This window comes from Anguilla anguilla, chromosome 9 (assembly GCF_013347855.1).
Source record: "Anguilla anguilla isolate fAngAng1 chromosome 9, fAngAng1.pri, whole genome shotgun sequence".
Taxonomy (NCBI): domain Eukaryota; kingdom Metazoa; phylum Chordata; class Actinopteri; order Anguilliformes; family Anguillidae; genus Anguilla; species Anguilla anguilla.
Window position 1 is genome coordinate 15869571 of NC_049209.1, and position 20557 is coordinate 15890127.

General features: G+C 41.0%; 1 protein-coding gene across 4 annotated transcripts in view; it reads left to right on the forward strand.

Moving 5' to 3' along the window:
- LOC118234858 (AF4/FMR2 family member 2-like) overlaps positions 1 to 20557 on the forward strand; it is a 167278-nt gene that overhangs the window by 33891 nt on the left and 112830 nt on the right. For 2 of the 4 annotated variants that reach the window (XM_035431675.1, XM_035431676.1), the window contains exons 2-4: positions 6948 to 7068; positions 15275 to 15328; positions 15866 to 16744. In XM_035431675.1, the coding sequence (XP_035287566.1) occupies positions 6948 to 7068; positions 15275 to 15328; positions 15866 to 16744 (1054 nt within the window). The remainder of the gene's footprint in view (positions 1 to 6947; positions 7069 to 15274; positions 15329 to 15865; positions 16745 to 20557) is intronic. The other 2 variants (XM_035431677.1, XM_035431678.1) reach the window with 1 other exon arrangement.

Genomic DNA, 20557 nt, shown 5'->3' on the forward strand with positions numbered 1-20557 from the left:
ATTTAAGTAATTGCCTTTTATATGATTATGAACTATGAAATTCATGAAGAGCAGAAAATGGAATGCAATGTGCACTGCATGCTCATTACTGTATAATCAACGTGCTGTTCTAAATTCCTGTGGTGATTATGCTGTCTGTCGAGTACCATATATGTTCAACCATGATATGTCTTTGTAGCATAATTACAATGGGAACTGCCTCATAGTTACCTCTCCCATGAGTTATACTGTTCTTCATTGGTCTATCATTTTTAAATGTATTGAACTGCTCCTACATCCCCGCCCAAGGGAATGGAATCATGCACAAAGCAATCTTTAAACAACTATGGAGTTCAGCTGTATTTCATATATAGTCTGACCACAGTTTACAAGGTTTTGAACACATTATGATTCAGTGCATCACATGTGGGTTTGCTAAATGTTTTAGCATTGTATTTTCATTTTTTATGTTCCTGTCTGTGCAAGACATGTTGTTTTTGCCCTTAATAACGGTATTCACGTATTAAATGTTTTCATGAAAAATCGTTTGCAAAGTTTTGAAGAAAGCCAGCCTTTCTTTATGATACACTTTAAATTTGCACCTTTTGCGGGATTTATATAAGAATTTGCCATTGCACTTGATTGCGGTCCTCGATGAAGGGGAGAGAGAAACGAGATGAATGAAACGGGTTTTTGGAACAGAAGGGCCCGAGGAGAGAGAAAAGATTGTCGAGTGTCTGAAAGCTCTCGGATCTCAGCGGCGTTTGTGCAGCGCGTGCACGCCGCGGCCTACTCGACCAAACGGGAAGAGTCTCAGAGGTGACGGCGCTAATAAACAGGCTGATAACCTGCTGCTTGCCAATTACTGGGAGTGAAACTCATTAACATGAGAGGCTCTTCTTTTTTTTAAAACCGGAGGCTCGCGTCTTACCCAACGTTCATTCATTTAAATCATTTTATGCTACTAGTGTCTTTTATTACCATTTTGAGAAGTTTACAGCCCAGAACCTGCCTCAGCTAGCTGATTATTTATATGTTTGCCCTTTCTGCACATGCACCTGTTTTGACCTTCAGCTTACAGAAAAGAAAAGAGTTCAATTTGTAATGGCATGCCATTGAAATGTATGTGATATTACCCATGAGACCCTTCAATATCATCTGTAGTATCCTATTGCCCGTACTGGTAAAGCTGTTGATAAACAGCAAGCACTCACATTTGTATGATTTCTCAGATGGGTTTGCAGATTGTAGTGTAAGTAATGTTGAACTGAAGGCGCAGGATTAGAAAGTATTTTCACATTTTTGTAATCTGTGTGCTTCGCTAAAGGTTGCTGCCCATTGTTGCTGCGACATTGCTATGGTGCTGCAACACACACAGGCATGTATGCGCAAACACACGCCCACACACATGTACATGCCGTATGAGCAGGTTCAGGCTGTAGTTTTTTTTCTCATGTGTGTGGAAGCTTAGTGGTTGGTGTGGGCGTTGAAACCCCTGCAAGTGGGGGTGGGGGGTGGGGAGCTGGGGCGGGGGGGCAGATGAGGCAGCGGGGTGCTCTGCTGTCACCATCAGTACAGGGCACAGCTGCGTTTTGACATCAGGCTCGCCGGAACTCTCCCACGTAGGTCCTTCAACCCAACCACAAAGGACCGCTCCAGAAAGCTCTCCACAGCCACACAGCGTTCACAATCTGCTCACTCTGTGTGGTCATGCCAAGGTGAATCCAGGACAGAACCGTGACCCGGTTACTGTTGACCCCCCTGATGGCTGGCAAGATTCGTTCTGTTTTCATCCTCAAAATCTCTTGGCCGAGGCTTTGCAGGCTGAAAACACTCAAGGGAACAGATGCAGAGCATTAACCCCACGTGATAGTTTGTTTGCTCTATAGTGTTTAGGTGCACTGAGACTCTTCTAAAATACTGTGGTCTCTTAAGTTCATAATGCATTTTATGTTTACGTGTACCCGGTGCTGCAGGAAAAACTACTGTCTGTGACCCTTTATTGTCTTTTTCAAATTCAAAGACTGCTGTTTGCTTATGGCCCTCTAAGCCTTCATAAACTTGCCTGGAAAATTTCATCGACAATCTGATCATCAAATTCAGCCCTTCCGTGGTAAATCAGGAATAAAAATAAGAATGCCACCTTCACTGCCCCACTTTTAGCAGGAGAGGTAAGCAGGTCCCTACCTTTACAAACTTATAGAATAACTGCAACATTTAACTGTGGTTTTAATGAGCTGGTACCTCCAATTCATTATTGCAGTTTAAATCTGGAATCAACAATGGCTGTTAAAGTCTAGTATCTATGCCTTACGCTGTTTATTGTATCTCGCCATATGAGTCACACAATGGAACTGCACACCGAACTGGGTAGGAGCTTGGGGGAAAAAAATCCGGTCAGAGCTATTTGGTTATCTTCCAAGTGCAGTGGAGCTCAGCTGAGATTAAATTTACTCGGTTCACATTGGATATCAGTATTAGTTTTTATGTTCTGTTGGAAGGAGATGAGGGGGGGGAGGTGTGTAGGTGCAGAAATACAAGAAAACAAGGGGGAAACAAGAAAAAGGAGAACTGGAAAGGTCATATTGTTTAGGAGAGGTTGTCTATATTTAAATTGGCCTATGGAATTTGCAAAAACAGAAACAGACACAATATAAAAGGAACGGAGAGTATGGAGAAGTGAGCAGAAAGTCATATGGTCCTTATCAATGTGCACTAAGAGTATCTAAGTCTTTCCCTCTTTCTGTTTTAATTACTCCCCATGAAGCGCAGACTGACTCTAAACACTATTGCATTAGCAACACAATTCTGTGACGAAGGATGGCACATTTTCAGAGAAGCCCGTGGCAGCTGTAAATTACTATCACGCTCTGCTTGCATAGCCTTGTGTGCAAAACAGGCCAGCGTGTAATATTAGTGACATCACTGTCAGTACTGCTATGCCACCTCTGTCATCTCTTATTTTCCCCCTCTTTCTCATTACAATGTTATTCTTTCTCGTAAAAGAAGCTTGAGTTGGTTTCAAACTTGGCCCAGTGTCCCCATGTTGTCTCTCCGTTTCTGGGGTAATCAGGTTGGGGCATAGCCTAAATGTTTTTGAGAATCCAAAAGATACCCTTAGGTTTTCTAGTACTGAGCAAGAGTGGATTAAAGACAAAGTGCCCCTTGCCAATTGACTCTGCCTATTTGTTATCACTTTTTCATTATTTATTTTTTACTGGGGTGATGATGGACGTGTACAAGATTCACTCTCAGGGTGTTCACAAAAGATTTTGGAATGGAACACACAGGCATTACCTGCAGGAAGAATTCTCATATTATGATAGCATTATGATATGATGTCAGCATAAAATGAGAATTAAAATGACATACCATACAATACAATAGCATAATGCAGTGGTTCCCAACCTCAATTACATAAAAAGAGGTAACAAAATTATTTAACTGATAAATTTAAAGAGGTTACTCAGTAGCGTTCCTAATTGGTGAAAGTGTGGACACATGGCCACTAAAACTAACCATTCGGTATATAATGAAGAATTCAAAGACAATGCAAATGATAACGAGCCAAACCTGGATTGTGTTAATAAGTTTAAGCAAAAAAATATTTTCTTACTGTAGAACTTACTGTAAACACATGTGGTCAACAACCTAGCTAATTAGGAGCCTATTGATTCACCTTTGTTAATTTGATGAGTTCAAATTTTTTGTTTCTTCTTTTTATGTAATTATTTGCAGTATAGCACAATGAGCACAATGTGAGCATGGGATTTTTATTCTTCATGTGATGCATCGCTATTTCTGACAATGTGGCTTACGTGGGTAAATAATCCCACTATGCACGAAAAGCACCTATTTAACCAAAATTAACAGCTTGTTAAAATTCAGGTTGCAACTTTGGTTGGATAAAAACCAGCACACACAGGGAGTCACCCGGACCAAGGTTGGGAACCACTACCATAGTGTATGTTTTTATTTAAATTTTTGTCATATTTTTTGAAATTTCTGTATATTCTAATTCAGTTAATATTTTTTTCCAAAACATAGTATTGTTATACTTGTCAAAATATTTCACCAGAAACAACCACATTGGAGAATGAAAACCAAATAGGCATTTTTATAATATACATGTATATATTGTGTATTTCTTCTACATTGGATGTATCTGACATATCAGATTTACTTGGACTGCACATGCCATAGTTGAGATTTTATTTTTGAATCTATTTCTTGCTCGTATTCATACCTGACTGTGCATTTTGAAATAAGATTTGAAATAAGAACACAAGCACTGGCAGGCACATCACGCTGTCTGGCTTCTGCAGTTTACTTCTGGAACCCTCTAGCCGACCACATAACAATGGAAATCTCTCATTTCTGTCACGTCTTGAGCTCCTGGCTTAACCACCTCTCTAATGCGTGCTCTCACCCTCCCTGCGGTCCCTGGGGAGGCCTGTGGTTAGCTGGAGACATGGAGCTCTGGACCAAAGCAGGGGATATAGGACTGGGGCTTATTATGTAAATGAGGAGGCAAACCGAATACCTGATTGGATGGACCCTTGGTGGCGGCTCTTATCTAGGTGCTACTCTGGCCGATATTGAGTGCGAAACAGCTCTAGTCTTATCGAACATCTCCAGCCTTTAAGCCCCTGAGCCCTCCAAAGCCAAAAGTAATTAATGATAGACAGTTATGTGGGGGAGGCGGCGGGATTCACAAATTTGTGAGTGTGTTCCCAGATGAAGAACGAAATGCTACACTGAAAAATGATAATACTCACTGACAGGCACTGATCATCTTCGAACATAACAGATTTGATGTGGAAGAACCTCAGGATGTAAGAACAGAGGTTACAGTGCCTGAAGCTAATGTGGAGCTTTTACCATTTAGTTTGATTGAGGTTAAATAACATTCACTGCTTAGTCCTATCATTTTAAAAAAATGCTGTAATTCCGCTGTAGTTGCCAAGAATTGAAGCAAATGTGGGACTACTATGCAAATGGCTGAACTGGTATATGTCCTGGTTTTAATAATGTAGACTGTTATGCAGGGCAAAATTCACCATCTCTACTCAATGTCAAGTGAGCACTGATTCAGCATATAAATTATAAACCCACATGTCTGTGTATTTTTGTTTTTCATTGTGAAATGTCTTTTCTCTTTTCTTATGTTTTTGTTCACTGATAGTGAAAGACAACTCTGTAGCATCCAAACTCTAGTGCCAACTAGCATTACCAGCGGAAGGATATGTAGCTAAGTGATGGATGTGTACATAATGGTTTTAGTTTTGTACTTGATTAAAAGTTTTTAAAATACCATTTTATTTTACTTTTTCCATGCATTTTGTTTGTAGCCATGGCATAAGAGATATAAACCGCTCCAAGCCAGTCCATATGAAAGAATATATCACACATCAGGGTGGTTTTCTCAGCTTTCAACCTTGAAACCTTTATTGCAGGGAAGTCCCACTGAGACCTAGGTCTCTTTCTCAGAGGAGCCCTGATTACAATACAAAACATTTACAGTGACAGTTTTACGAAACATAAAGTACAGTTTAGATACAAGGAATTCACATACACCAAGCGCAAATATATGGAAAAAACATTAAAACCTCAGGCCGATCACCACCCTGGCGTGCCATATATTCTTGTATATGCAGGACCTGTTGTGGTTTTATATATTTATTAAAAAGTGAAGTAATAATTTTTAAAATGTGTTGTGTGTTCCATTTATCTAACAATACATTTTGACTGAAGAGCTTAATCCATTCAATGTGACATATATGCAATAATAGAAGAAATCAGGAAGAGGGCAAATGCTTTTTCACGGCACTGTATATCGTATATGAAGTGTATATAAGCTTAGTGTTGTTTATTCTCATCATAATGGGGCATTAAATTATTGATACTTTAAGCACAGCCTTGCAGTAACAGGCTGTCACCCACATCCTGGTATAATTGCACATAAAGTTACCACCATTATCTTCGATTGTAACTGTGGCCTTTACGCGCACATCTCATATTGGAAGTAAAGGCTTTTTTCGGTTATACAAGATTTAATTCGTTCAATTTATGCAATAAGTACTGTGCACTTGATTTTATGGTCTACTTGACCAAACATTCCTGGAAATGTACTGCATGCTTTGAAGTAGGAACATGCTGTAAACCTTCTTTTTCTGCCCTTATGTTTCCAGAAGGAAAACTGCTAAGCTTTTATCTGGCTTAAGTGACATTTTCCTCTGTTAGAGTTTTTTATACAGAACGTTTTGCTTATCATTTCTCACATTTGAATTCTATCTGGAATATTTAGCTCTCGCAATCAACTGTGTGTTAACAAGCAACCGAGGCAATGTCATGCCAAGGCATTTTGCATAGCCACCTCATTTCCCTGTGCAGAATTTTAGACATTACGTGGGTTGCTGTGTCATTTAGAAGTGAACAGCAGTTCTGTATGTCTCAAGCACTGGTTGAGGGCCTGCTGCTGAGATAAGCATATTAACTATTCCACCTCATTTTTAACCCTTATTCAGGCCTTTATCTGATGATGTTACTGTCCATACTGCAGTCTATGATGTTACTAGTTTATTTTCTTTGGCAACTGGCATCTTTGCTTCCTATGTTTGAATCGTTGCTACACCCATAGTACCAGTTAACCCTTTCTGCCCATATGTTTTTTTCTAGACTCCTTAACCTCTTCTTAACCTCTTTTTGCCTGCTGTGCTTCGTATTCCATGTCATTCTGAAATGCAGCTTTCTTCCCAGTCTGCAACACAGTATTTAAGTGCCAATCCAGTCATTTTGTCTGTGGGGCTGTGTTTCCTTCATCTGCTTAGTGCCAGCTTCTGTCCATTAGAGAGATAAGGGGCTTCTCTTAAATCTTTTCATGGAAGGGATTCAATATTTATTCCTCACAGGCTATCTCATGTCATTCTTACCGCCCTTTTTTTCTGCCTCACTTCCTGTCTCCACAGTCATTACGAGCAGGACCGCAGTGCACTCAAGAAGAAAGAGTGGGAGCGGAGGACTCAGGAAGTGCAGCAAGATGAAGATTTGTTCTCCTCTGGGTTTAATCTGTTTGGGGAGCCATACAAGGTAAGGACCAATCACAGTCGCCGCATTCTCATCTCTTGGAGGGCATTACCTAGCAACAGGCGTGGGGCACTGTTAAACAGATGTAGAGCAGCACAGCATGGGACTCTGCAACCGCTTCCCCCCGAAAACACACACATACACACACACACACACACATACACTGCAAATAGTTCGGCCCTGCTGAATATGTGAACCCCCTTTTGCATCACTGGTACATGCAAAAAATTAAAGTTAACAGCCTGAGCCAGATGTCCATCCAGCAGCATCTGGCTGTTTTCAATCACACTGTTAGAAAGAGTCCAGATCACCTCCTCATGGTAATTTATGTCAGTGCATTTCTATCTTTAAGGCTGCACTTTACAACTATACTCCATATCCAGGACACTATTTGAACTTGTACTGTATAATCTGCAGGTAAAATCTATAGAATAAAGGAATTATTTAGTCATATTTTGATGTTTTTGTGTCTTCAGCATACCTTGCTGTGAGCAATCCAAATGGTCAGAATGATATATATGAGCTAAGATGCATTGATGTTCATGATTTCCTCATTGTAAGCATGAGGGGGTGGCAGAGTAGCATTATGATTAGGGAACTGCACTTGTAACTCAGCGGTTGTGGATTTGATTCCTAGCTGAGGTGCTACTGTAGCAAGGCACTTTGCCTGAACTTCTTCAGCTAAACAAATAATAAAAAATCCAGCCGTATGAATGGATTGTCTTTAAAAATGAAATCTATGTAAGTGCATATGCTAAATTCTAAAATGTAATGCCTCCCCTGAAAATATCACGATATTTAGACTGGTATAAGGAAGCATGCAAGTGCACGTTTTCTTAGGAAGTTCCGGGGTCATGTGTTTGAAACAAAGACAAAAAGCATACAGTACTTTATAAATGATCTAATTTCGAGTTATCACAGGTGTTTGCGAAGGGATGAAGAAGCATCTTTGTTCTTGTGGGCGGATTCTAAAACAATCTATTATTTATCTATCGCAGTAAAAATGTTAATTGTTTTAACCTGCCTTTGACTGCGAGGCACTTGTCTCAGCAGGCTCCATTCTGCAGTTATGTCTACTCTTTTAAGGTGGCAGCATTAATGTCCTTTAGCCTGTTTAATTTGAAAACTGTAACGAGATAACAGCGTGCCTAATCGTGATAGCGGTTATATTGAAGTGTCTCACAAGATTAGAGTGGCTCAGCAGTTCTTGTTCTGTTAGATGTTCCTTGTCTTCTGTGATTGCAGTGCAGAGATACAGCCTACTGTAGGAGGTTGCCCTAGTATTCGAGCTGTATTAGGCATTTTAATGTGCAGGGATATGGCATCATTGACATATTTGTTGAAGTGGGCAAGGAGACAGTCTTACATTTTCAGTTTATTGTTACAACACCCATTTTGCTAACTCTGAAGGTTAATGGTAAAACACAATGAAAAGTCACTGTGAAAATTACATTAAGAACATGTTGGCGTAACTAAACCGAGCATGAAACATTTTGTAATGCGGGCTCGGTGCGAAAGTTTGAACTTTGAGCAATGACGGACACTTTTACCGTCTCTTCTTCTGTGTTATGGGGAAAGCCAATATACAATTCCTCCTGACCACTGACTGGTGAACAGTGCAGGGCTGTTTATAACGCTCTGACAGAAGCTAGCAGAATCTAGGTTAATGTAATTCCATCAGACTTCTTCATTTTCTACCTATTTCATTTTTGTCACAGGCATTTATCACAGCCATTCGTCTACATTTATGATCTTTTCACTGACACCTCCCTGCTGAACCGTGGCAGCGGAAGGGAAGCTCGCTGTTTTTGTTTTTGTTTGCAAAGGCCCTTTTTTCTTAAACATATCCATCTCCCCACCACGAGCGGGATGACAAGGCAAACCACTCTGAGGAACATCTGTGAAGGTACAAACCGTGTAAATATTGAGGGATCGAGTTTGCCGTTGGTCCTGAGTGCGGGGATCAATGGCCTCTCTTGCTGCAGGGCCCCTTCTCTCTCCAGTGGATTGAGTGCTGTAATCAAACTGGATGGATGGGTTCCTGGAGAGGTGGCAGAGGTACTGAGGAGCAGGTGAGGGTGACCTTTACTGCTTCTCAAGGGCTCTGCTCATACCTACTGTTAAAGATGCCAGGCCACTCTGGGTAAGAAACACTTTACCCAGCTTACCGGGAACCTTGTTCTAACTCTACATCTCTCTGTCAGTCCTCTCTCATAAAGAGTACATTAGCCACTGATAACCTGGAAGCACAAAACCCATAATCTATCATCATCTGTAAAGAGATTGTTGCTTTCCTGGGAATAATTACAAAACAATAACATGCCCTAACTAATTCTGTCTGTTGCATTTTTTGGTTTAAGTCTTGCTATGCATCTACTACTTAAGATAGCATATATTTCAGTTTTTTGCTATTTTGAATAGTTTCATTGGAATCTTTCAGTGTTTGAAACATTAGCAGATGAATTGGTGAAGCAGCTTTTCTTCATGGGGATTTGGTTGAACTGTGCATGAATTTGGAAACACATTGATTAGCTTGGTTGCCTCAGTTACTACAGGATGTGCTGTTACTTTGTCTTACACATGCAGTTAATTCTGGGGAGCTTTAAAGACTATGACTCATGAGAAAGCAGCCTTGTGATTGATTAGATGTTGAGGAGATTTATCTAGCACAGGACCTGAGCTGACAGTGCCTCTCTGATTCCCCCACGCGAGCTAAATGGCTAGAATCAAATTGGACCTTCGCAGTTCTTTACTTTCATTGTAATATTCTTCCACATACACTTTTATATGGATTCATTATCTTGCCTTTTTATATAACTATAAAATGCTAGAGATAGTTCATCTGTGGAAGATGGCATGCTTTTCAGGAAAACAGTGCTTGGAAACAAATGCAATCCAAGCAATATCATAAAAATAAAAAATAAATGAAGTATGACAGCTTTTTCAGTTTTCAGCAGCAGCATTGGGACAAAAAGGGTTAAATGGTTTCAGTGCTAGCCACTTCTACTGATACTAAAGAAATTATCTGAAAGACCTGAAAACAAAGAAAGAAGTCACGTTATGAGTGAAGAAACAACCAAAAAGCATAGACAAGTGGAGGAAGTAGACATGATACATATATTCCGTAAGGCTGAACCTGCAGAGTTCTGACTTTCAACTTCTGAAAGTAATCGCATCAGAAAAGGTTAGAAGCATTGTTACATTTTTTAAATATAATGTTGTACTGGATAAATTATGAAGGTCACCTTGTGGGCCTTAATCCTCAACCCACTATTTTCCATAGAACCTCATGCAATTCCATACATGTCTTTTAACTTGGTTCCTTCTGTATTGGGGCATATTAGTCAAAAATGGAAGTTAGAGCATTTGTCTTTAGTGTGCTGTAGAAAATGTAATACATGCACCTTTTCCCCTACATGACATTATTTGTAGAGCTCCCATCTCTCGGGCCAGTATTAGTTAATCCCCCTTTAATCCTGTTTAATGGAACTCTACAGGTCACAGTTGTGCAGAACTTATTTACTGCTTCCCAGCTCCACTGGTCACTTCTAAGGGAGTCCCAGTGCACTTGGGCTGTGGTGGGCTGTGAGCCTCGGATGCTGGCCTCTGCCCACTTGCAGCCTCTCCCCGTGGCTGCAAACTGCGCACATGGACATGTTCCTGCATGCATTTTCACGCAGCTGGTGGATCTGGCAAAGGTCAAATGGGTGTCTTTGGATAAAGGCCAGTGCTCCTGCTCAAGCAGAGTCACAAAGAGGCGCTTATTTCCTCAGCAAATATGCCCAAATTACCTCCCACCTCCAGCCAGCAACTGCCAAGAAGTATATGAGGAGACAAGAATTATATGAGGAGACAGAAGTCAAGTTTTTCTGTTACTCTACAGAGTTTTTTTTTTTTGCGGTGAATCACTGCAAATGTATTCCCTGTCATTCCTTGCTCGCGATATGTTTTATTCATGGCCGCCGTTGAGGCAAAGGACAAAAGTTGGGGAAGATGATAATTTATGCAATGTGAAATTGTACCCCCTACAGCATTTAAGAAAGGAATTATTTCTTTTTTTTAACCTCCGCTTCTTCTTTCCTGATTTGAGCAGTCTGCGCTGTCAAAATTTCAGCTTGTTTTATCAGGGATTGAGGTATTTTAAGTCATTGTTTAGTTAAATTCTAGTCACAGTAGCATCTGCAGCGACATTCTTGGTTCTTTATTGTCCTTCATTCTTAACATACTCTGTTTAGGTTTCCATATTACAAACAAGAAGCATTTTTCATGTGCAGTATGTCAGTATATTCTTTACTGATTTAAAATAAATTCCTGGTAGGTTAGTATATTTATGCCTTGGTCGATAATCCATATTCAGAAGCACTATTGGGTAATGTACTCTTTAAACAGAAAGGACTTCATTTGGGCCTAAACTCAGGAAAGTAAAAGCAGATGATACTTATACGTAAATTCGCTTTTCAAATAAAACAAGGATTAGGAGTCACTGCTTCTTCTGTGGCTGATTGGACGTTGGGAGGATGATAAGTTTTGTTTCTTTTACTAAAACAGCAGGACCTTCCCTCCCACTAGCTTTCAGCAGGGAGGTATATCCTAGATTCCCAGTGTCCTAACGACACGGGCTCCATCACAAAGAGTCGGAATGCACTCAGCCTCATCCGTCTTGGCGGGAGCTCCTTCCTCGGCTGGAATGTCGGTATCACCGCAGGTCTTGTCTCGGTCATATGATGTAAAGCCAAAAGGCGTGGAAGGAAGAATATTCCGGCTGCTTAGGCCATGCTAAACACAGGGCTCCACTGGCTTTAAAGTCCGCTAAAGTGAGAAAAACATTTGGGGCGTAATGAATGCAGAAGTCTCAAGTGTAAAACGCTTTGATGACTTGTTTAACTCAGCTGGGTCAGGTTGCTAGTTTCGTAGCGTGTGGGAATTGTGCTGTCTAACCTAGACGGGGGGGGGGCACGGATTGAGCCAAAGCAAAGCTGTCCCATAGGACCCTGCTCGCCAGAGCCACCACGGCCTATCACATCCCCAATAGTTGGTTCTGTGGTTTTATTTCACATTCTATTTCACATCCCATTCAAGTACTTTTCAGCTTCGCATATCCTTGGGTGGAGGGGGTGGGAGGGCTAGAATCGTGCTTTTTATTCTTCCAAAAAGTTTTAGTTCACATATCTATTTCAAACCTCAAACAAAATAGTTAAGAATCAATGCAGATGGGTCATTTAAGGTTTTTGGAAGAACTGCAAAAGTGTAATTGTTAGTACACTTCATTTGTGTCTACTAAATTGTAACTGTTTATATTTAAAGGAGTAATTGTTAGCATGTTTCTAATACGTAGAAACAGTTTATATTTAGAAGAGTAACTGTTAGTACATTTCAGTTGTGTCTAATACATAATAACAATTTATATTTAAAAGAGTTATTAAAAGCCAGATTGTTCTACCTGTTGTGCAACTTGTCAGTATGTCATTATTGCTACAACATTGAAGAGGATTGCACTGTAGCATGTCATTTTAAAAATCTTTGGGAGTCATGTATACGTTCAATTATACTGCACTCAAACATACAGAATATCACTCTTTGACTCATGCTACAATCTTAAAACATTCCTCCTGTTTGAACTGAAATGCAGTGACCAAAAAAATAGCAACCATTGAGCCTCCCTGATCGTACCTGTAGAATTGGTTCAAAAGATTTTAGGTAATCAATCAATCAGTTTTATTTCTTTTGTGCATTTTACAAAGGATTTGTCACAATATGCTTTGGAGTTTAAACCTTCACAGAGTAAGCCAGAGGCAAATCTGTAATCTGTAATCACATCCACTGATGCAATCACATCCATTGGTGTAATCACATCCACAGATGCACGGTAAACCAGATTCTGTGTAGCTGACGGCTAATTTGGTGCAGGCTTTGCCAGTTTGCAGGGCTGTGATTTTTGCCACAAAGGGTCTTCCCTTTTTTGCTCAGACCAGATGGGTTTTCCCTGGCAGAAAATGAGTGCCTTGGGGAGGTTCACCCAGCTGGCCCTGAAAGCACCCTTCCCAGCACCAGTTCTAGAAACACCGGGCCTGCTGTTGTAGCGGACTGTAGTGCCTCATACTTGTCAAATAAATTAGTGCATGACAGTTTGACCATTCAAAGAAAATGTCTCGGAAAGCTGTAGAGAGAGAAAAATAATGAGGCTGTTTTTGGAACACTGCTATCTCCCGTTCTTCAAATGATCTTGCTTGATCTTGTTATTTCTAAGGAGCCTTACATCATATTACAAGAGCTACAGTTCTGATTGTTAATATGACGCTGCTTTTGAAAACCTTTAATTCACTTGTTATGAATCAGGCTTATTCATTTACTTTAGCTGTTATGTCAGTTGGTCATTTCCTTTCTTTTCTAACGAATATGCAGTATTGACTTTGAAAAGAGGCCTAGCCAAATGAATTGTCCAAAATGTACATATTCACAAAGTATTTACATAGATATTATCTCCTTCTTGTCTTATTTATGCTTTCAGAAATAATATAATGTTATGTTGTTGCTGATTGATTTTTGTATTTAAAAATACAGCATAGACATGCGCCTGTGTTCAACATTTGTTATTAACATTAAGTGTTTTCTTCACAAACTTGCAACTTTGTTTTTGTTATTACTTAAGTGGACAAACTGCATTTATGTATGCATATGTAAATTCATTCTTTATTTTGAATGTTAGTCCAAGTTGAGGTCAAATGTTGATTCATTTCATGCCATAGAAATTAACAAATTAGATACAAGTGACAGCCCTACATGCACTATATGTACCACAGATGAGATCAATTAAAATGATGGAAAGTACAATAGGATCATGGTCAAGATGTTAGACGGAATGAGATAGCTGTAGCATTAAGTAAAGCAGTATTCTGTGACAGGATGCACAGTACAAATGATTTTATTGTTTCCAAATGCAAAGGCATAAGTGGACTCTCAGGAGATCTTTAACAAAGTTATTCTGCACTATCCGGATGAGGAAAGATCATTTCTAGATAATATCAGCAGAGAATAGGTCAACGAGAAGGAAATATGCATCACATTGATTCAGGGGTTCATACTTATTACCTTGCTGTAGATTCTTAGAATGCATTTTGATTTCTAATTTACTTTAGTTCCCTGTCATTGTCTGTAATGAGTGCTGTTGTATTAAACACAAAGCGGTCTCTTTGTTTGCTCGTAATGATCTCCTGTTTACTCAGCTAATGTGCTGTAAAACAGGGCGCTGGAAGATCTCCGGACGACTGTCCATTACTGCGATTTTCACCGCGATAAATCTCTTCACGCCATGTATACCATTAAAGATTTATGGGGCACATTAAAATGGCCTTAAGTTTTAAGTGCGTGAGGGTCAGCGCTTAAGAATCACAAAGCATCTCCGCAGGAGGCCCTCTCCTGTTGCGACAGAGGCCGCGGTTAGTCATGCTACAGCCTAATGATTGTTCATCACCTTGATTTATTCCCATTATTTGTGTGCGGGGTATTGTGTTGTCTGTGGTGATACTATGAAAAATGTAGAATGGCTGCTTGTTTTTGAACTGGTTACAATGCTGAGACACCAGAATACTACTATCCATACATCATCTGTGTATATTGATCCTGTGATTCTGACCAGATTAAATTTTACAATATATACACAGGTACTTTATGTGTTCTGTAGAGATTTTCTTTCTTAGGTATGTACTATAAGCACATATGAATGAGCAGTAGGACTTACTGAATAGTTTTCCAGTTGCAATTTGTTGCAGAAAATTGTTAAATACCTTACTTACTAGCAGGTTTCAACTGAGGGGAAAAATATCAATGTGCTGCACATTATGCATTATGTTTCTTATTATGTAAATAAGCAATAGGATACTTTAGCATGCTTTCATTCCCAGACTTACTGTATAAACTAATATGCTTCAAAAACCTGAAAGAGGATAATTATTGTAACAAGGTCCTCCTGCAGCAAAGAAATAGGGGATTTGGAAATTTCAGCAAAGAGGCATTGTTAAAAACAGAAATGCATTGACTGACTTTAATATAGAATTTGATTTAAAAACTGAATAAAGTCTAATTATTACCATTACTACTGATTAAACGTAACACATGGTTTTATTCAAAGTACATTTTGATACAGATTTTTGGGAATATTTTCCCTTAGCTATGACTAGTTCTTACGTATCCTGTCTCTTCACAATGACAGATAGAAGCATCAAGTCACTCCACTTTGGGGGAGACCCACAACCCAGACCATAAGGTATATTTTATTAGATACACACTGTAATGAGCCATAATGTTTGTTTAAATACTGTACCTTTAAAGAGGTGCATTTTAACAGACCTGTTTGAACAGCTCTCACTGACCTCCCCCCTCCCCAAACTGTATTAATTAGAAGCTGCTGATTGCCAGTTAAAGTGTTCCTTTACGGCGTGGGTAGTGCCACTTTGCTGTCATTACACAATATACCAATAAGAGTAAAGCTATTTTAGCCTGCATAATCGCATTAGGGGAAGGACACTTTTTTCACGATTGTGTAATTAATTGCACTGCTGTATTACACACTGCCGTAATTGTCTTGCTCACTAAGGCATGTTTGCACCCGAGCATCCACCCTTTACCAGCTTGCAGACTGTCGCAGTTGCGCTGGCTTACTGCAGCTGTGCAACCCTGGTTTGGAGCCGTGCATTACAGTCATGTGTGAGCATGCTGAGGAATGATACGAGAGAGAAACAGTGCAGGAGGGAGAAATGTGATACGCAGAAATGTGATAACGGTTCTCCTTTCCTCCTCGCAGACCAACAAAGGCGACGCCCTGGCGAACCGCGTTCAGAACACGCTGGGGAACTATGACGAGATGAAGGAGCTGATTACCAACCACTCCAACCAGAGCCACCTGGTCGGAATCCCCAAAAACTCGGTGCCGCAGACCCCAGTGGAGAAGGAGGACGAGCCCAGCTTTTTCCCCGAGGGGCAGAAGGGCAGGACGGCCCCCTCCCACCCAAGCCTGGGTCAGCCCGGCTCCTCCATGCCTCCACCCGCTTCCTCCACCCTCTCCGGCTCTGCGCTCCTCCAACAGGGGGCCAAGAAGTCCCGCTCCACCGACTGGGCCCGGGGCAGCCACAGCTCAGCGAGCAGCCAGCCTGGCCAGGGGGCGGGGCCTCCGTGCGGCAGGGGCAAGCATGGGGCCTCCACCCACGAGCTGCCCCACGGCAGGTATGAGGACCAGTTTGGCGGCCAGGGAGACGCCAGTCCCGTCCCCACATCTTCCCTGTCCCGGAGGCATGCAGCGCCCCCCAAGGCCCCCTCTTCCTCCTCCGAGCACGGCCACAAGGAGGTCGGTCGCTGCAAATCTCCCACGGAGCAGGACCTGGCCTCCCACGGCGCCTCCTCTCCGGTGGCCTCCACCTCTCTCCTCCCGAGCGGACTCTCCACGCCTAACTTCCCCCCGGGGATCCACTCCAAGCCCAGCGCCATCCAGCAGAAACCCACGGCCTACGTCAGGCCCATGGACGGCCAGGACCAGGTCCCCAACGACTCGCCGGAGCTGAAGCCCCGCCCAGAGATCGGGGACGGCTACGGCGCGGCCCCGTTCGGAGGCCTGATGGAGGGCAAGGGCGGAGCCGGCAACACCAAAAGCAAGCTGCCCAAGCTGACCCTGCCGCAGCCCGGAGAGGTACGTGTCACCGTTCATTCGCCCTGCGTAGGAACCGCTCGCACGTAACCGGGGGAAACGTTCAACATTTGTCTGCTTTTTGATCCTCAGGCAGAAAAAAGCAGAGGTATGGAGCGGGGCAGATTGAATTGGCCCCGCTGACATTCCTCTGGCTTGGCTGAGTTTACATTAGGCCCTGGCAGTGAGACAAGGTGACATAATGGAGCCGCTCATTAATATTCAGGCATTCTATGGCTTTCTCAGCCTCCGGCATTCATGTGAACCGTGTCGGTCGAAGGTGGTTTGTTTCACGCACACTGGCGTTTTTATGGGTTCCAGACATGGCTAAGGGCCTGTTCCCTGCAAAGTAAGTCCTGTTGAGGAGGCTTTGTGATGAGCGATGAAATTAGTATCATTTCGCGTGACATTTTGAATCACAGCAGTACTTTTGTTTTGACATAATTGTCTAAAAAACTAGACACATATTTTCGTTTGAATTAAATGTGGGGATTGAATGGGAAACTCTGGGTCTGAATTTTGAATGACTGCTAGCGCAAGAGGATGAGTTTTTGTGCTCTTCTTCTTATTTTTTTAAATTATTTTTTCATGAAGGCCGAACAATCTTTTGTTAATTATTGTTTCATGCTTTGGGAAGCAAGGTTTTTGGAGTGAAAACTTTGAAACTCAATAATGACTTTTTTCTGATGACTTTGGAGAGCATGGAGTTCAAATTGTACAATCAGAGACCAATTGTCTAATGTTGACATTTTATACCAGAGCTTTTAATTAATCAAAACAAAGTAAAAAATGATAGGCTTCAATTTACAGATGATCTAATCCCTTGTTGATTTAGGAACTTTGGCCACCCAAGCCTTGTGTATTTTGTTACCCATGGAAAACTTGTCATAATAAACTCTTTGCCAGCAGCACAGACAGGATAGACTAAGTGTCTGTTATTGCAGCAGTATTTTCTTTTTTTGGGGGGGAGGGGTACAGATTAACTTTGGCTGTTTATCTTATACTAATGTTCTGGGGCGATACAATTAAGATGTTCTTAAGATTTGTTGTAATTCTCCATACTGGAGGATTTATGGAGCCTCGGTCCAAAAGTAGCACCGAGCTTTCAGCTCAGCTAGTGCAATTGCTGGAGGATATTTTTCATGGTGCAAAATGTGATTGCTTTGAAATTAAAGTTTATAAATTTACACTGAAGCTGTTATTATTTATTTTCCTTCACCTGGGGTAACAGACTTGTTATTTCAAACCGTTCTTCACACCTCTGTATGGAATTTTCTCAATGGTTCAGCCTGTCTTAAAATAATTGCAGGCAAAGTGGTCCCACAAGGGGCTCTGCTGGTCAGCCGGGGGGTGTTGGAGAAGAGCAGGGCAAAACCAATGTCTCCACATTGGGCAGGACAGTGAGTCAGAGACAGGACCCTAGAGATCACTGCCCCTACAGCCTCCATGCTACTTTGGAGTTCCGACCTGTCAATTAATATTGATAGCTGGACAGTACAACCAATATTAATCATTATAATAATAATAATAATAATAATAATAATAGTAGCTGAAAAGCAGTGATTATGTGGTCCAAGCAGTCCAAGTCTACCTTTGCAGCATGATGCTGAAATCAGCCATGTCCATGCTTGTTGAACAAAGGGTTCATGATCCAGAAGTTATGTGATCTGATGTTTTCTTCATGACAGGTAGATCTTTAGAAGTATTATTTTTTCAAATGGAATCATGGCCAAACATGATGAATATTCTTTAAGCAATCAACACCATTCAAGTTTTGCCTTGCTGCAAGTCAACCATGTCTACCTAAAAACTCTGACTTTAAAAGGCCAGCAAGCCACAACACCATTGATTGACACCATTCAAGTTTTGCCTTGTTCGGAACAACATGCCCTTTGGCTCAGAACATGTTTCAAGGCCAAAGACCAAATCTGGAATTAATCAAACCAAGAATTATTGCTGTCATTTAGCAATGTATGCAAATTTTTATATACTTAAATATCATTGCCCGTCATTTCGGCATCTTTGAAAATAGCTGCTTTTCCTTCGCAGTTTAGTTAGAAATGGCATCTTGATCAGACTTATGTTTCACGAGTAGAAGATTTATTAAGTATTATTTTTTCAGAATGAACAATGGCCATGTTTCTCAAGATATCAACACCATTCATGTTTTGCTTTGTTCAGAACCATGTGGGCTTCGATTCAGAACATGTTTCAAGGCCGAATTACCATGTCTGGAATTAATTACATGCCCTTCAGCCATTTTTTGATGTATCAACTATTGTTTTTGCATTTTATTTAGGGACTAGTCAAAAGAAGATTTTTTTCTTTTTTCAGAAAATTCTAAATTACTGAAAATCAAAGTGCATTTTATTGGTACAATGATATTATTTGTTAATTGTGACCAAGGGCATCTAATAGTCAAGGTTGCATGTCTCCGAGTTAAATGGTTCCAAAGGTATGAACAGTTATGACATTTTTTTACATGCACTGTAGACTTTCCATGAGGTCAATTGCTGCCCTGTTCTAATAGATTGCAATTTCACACATCCCAAACATACCTACCATGTTTCACCATTCTGTCTGGAAGTTATGAGTGTTTTTTCTGGAGAAAAAATAAAATTATAAAAAACAGAACAATTACAATAGGGTTCTAGCTTGGACCCCGAATAGTAATTTATGATGGTGGTAATGATGGTGGTGATGATGATGATGACGATGATGATGATGAACATGCTTACTTACTGTTCACCTACATGATTTTATCTTCATGAAGCTTTCCAGATCAGAGGATGAGAATGACATTCATGGTCCACGTGCATGTTCATTACAGGACTTTTATGTTCCTAATTTACTGTTCATCTGACTAAGGAAATATATGCGATATGGGTGTCAACTTTAACAGTTTAATTACCACATCTGGGGCAGAGCAGAAAAAAGAACCTTATTGACCTCATATGAGACCCAGAGTGAGGTTACATTATCTGCATGAAGACAATCTGCTAGACACTTAAAGTCTTTGAACCATTGCCAATAGTTATATTCAATCCGGGCATGATGTAGTGAAATGTTACTGTGTTAAAGCCTCAGTCCTTTTAATGGGGAGTTATGCAGAGAGAATGTACTGTGGCACTGAGGTGGAAAAGATCATTAATGTGTATGTGCGTGTGTGTGTGTATGCTTGTGTGGGTGAGTGTATGCGAGTGTGTGTGTGTATGCTTCTGTGTGTGTGTGTGTGTGTGTGTGTGTGTGTGTGTTTGTACCTTTCTTTGTGTGTGTATGTGTGTGTATGTGTGCGTGTGTGTGCATGTTTGTACACGCTTGAATGCAGTGGCTGTGGGAATTGTGTGTTTGTGTGTCACACTCCATGTCTTGGGAAAGGGGAGGGGAGTCTCAGTGGGGGTTGCTGCTGTTGAGCTCAGCACTGGGAGCCAGGACTGGTTATATCTGGCTGGCATGGGCCTCACCCATGCTACACTACATGCTATGTGAATCTGCCCATGTGCCCCATGAACTGGGGATGCTGCTTAGCAGAGGCGAGGTTGGCACACGATCTGGACTGTGATGTGACTGCAATGGCCTGCCTCGTCTGTGCTCCAGATGTCTTTTTACATATTATTTGTGATTCAACACATATTGAGCTGAATTACTTCAACGCTTGTGTACCCTGTAGCCTTTTGAATTTATTTCAAAATATCTGAATTAACTGCACTCATTTCACACTTGGACAAGTAACATACAGTGTATTCCTTTATTGAGTTTGGCATGAGAACAGAGAGCTCACAATAATATCGTAATAATAGTTTCATGATTCCACTA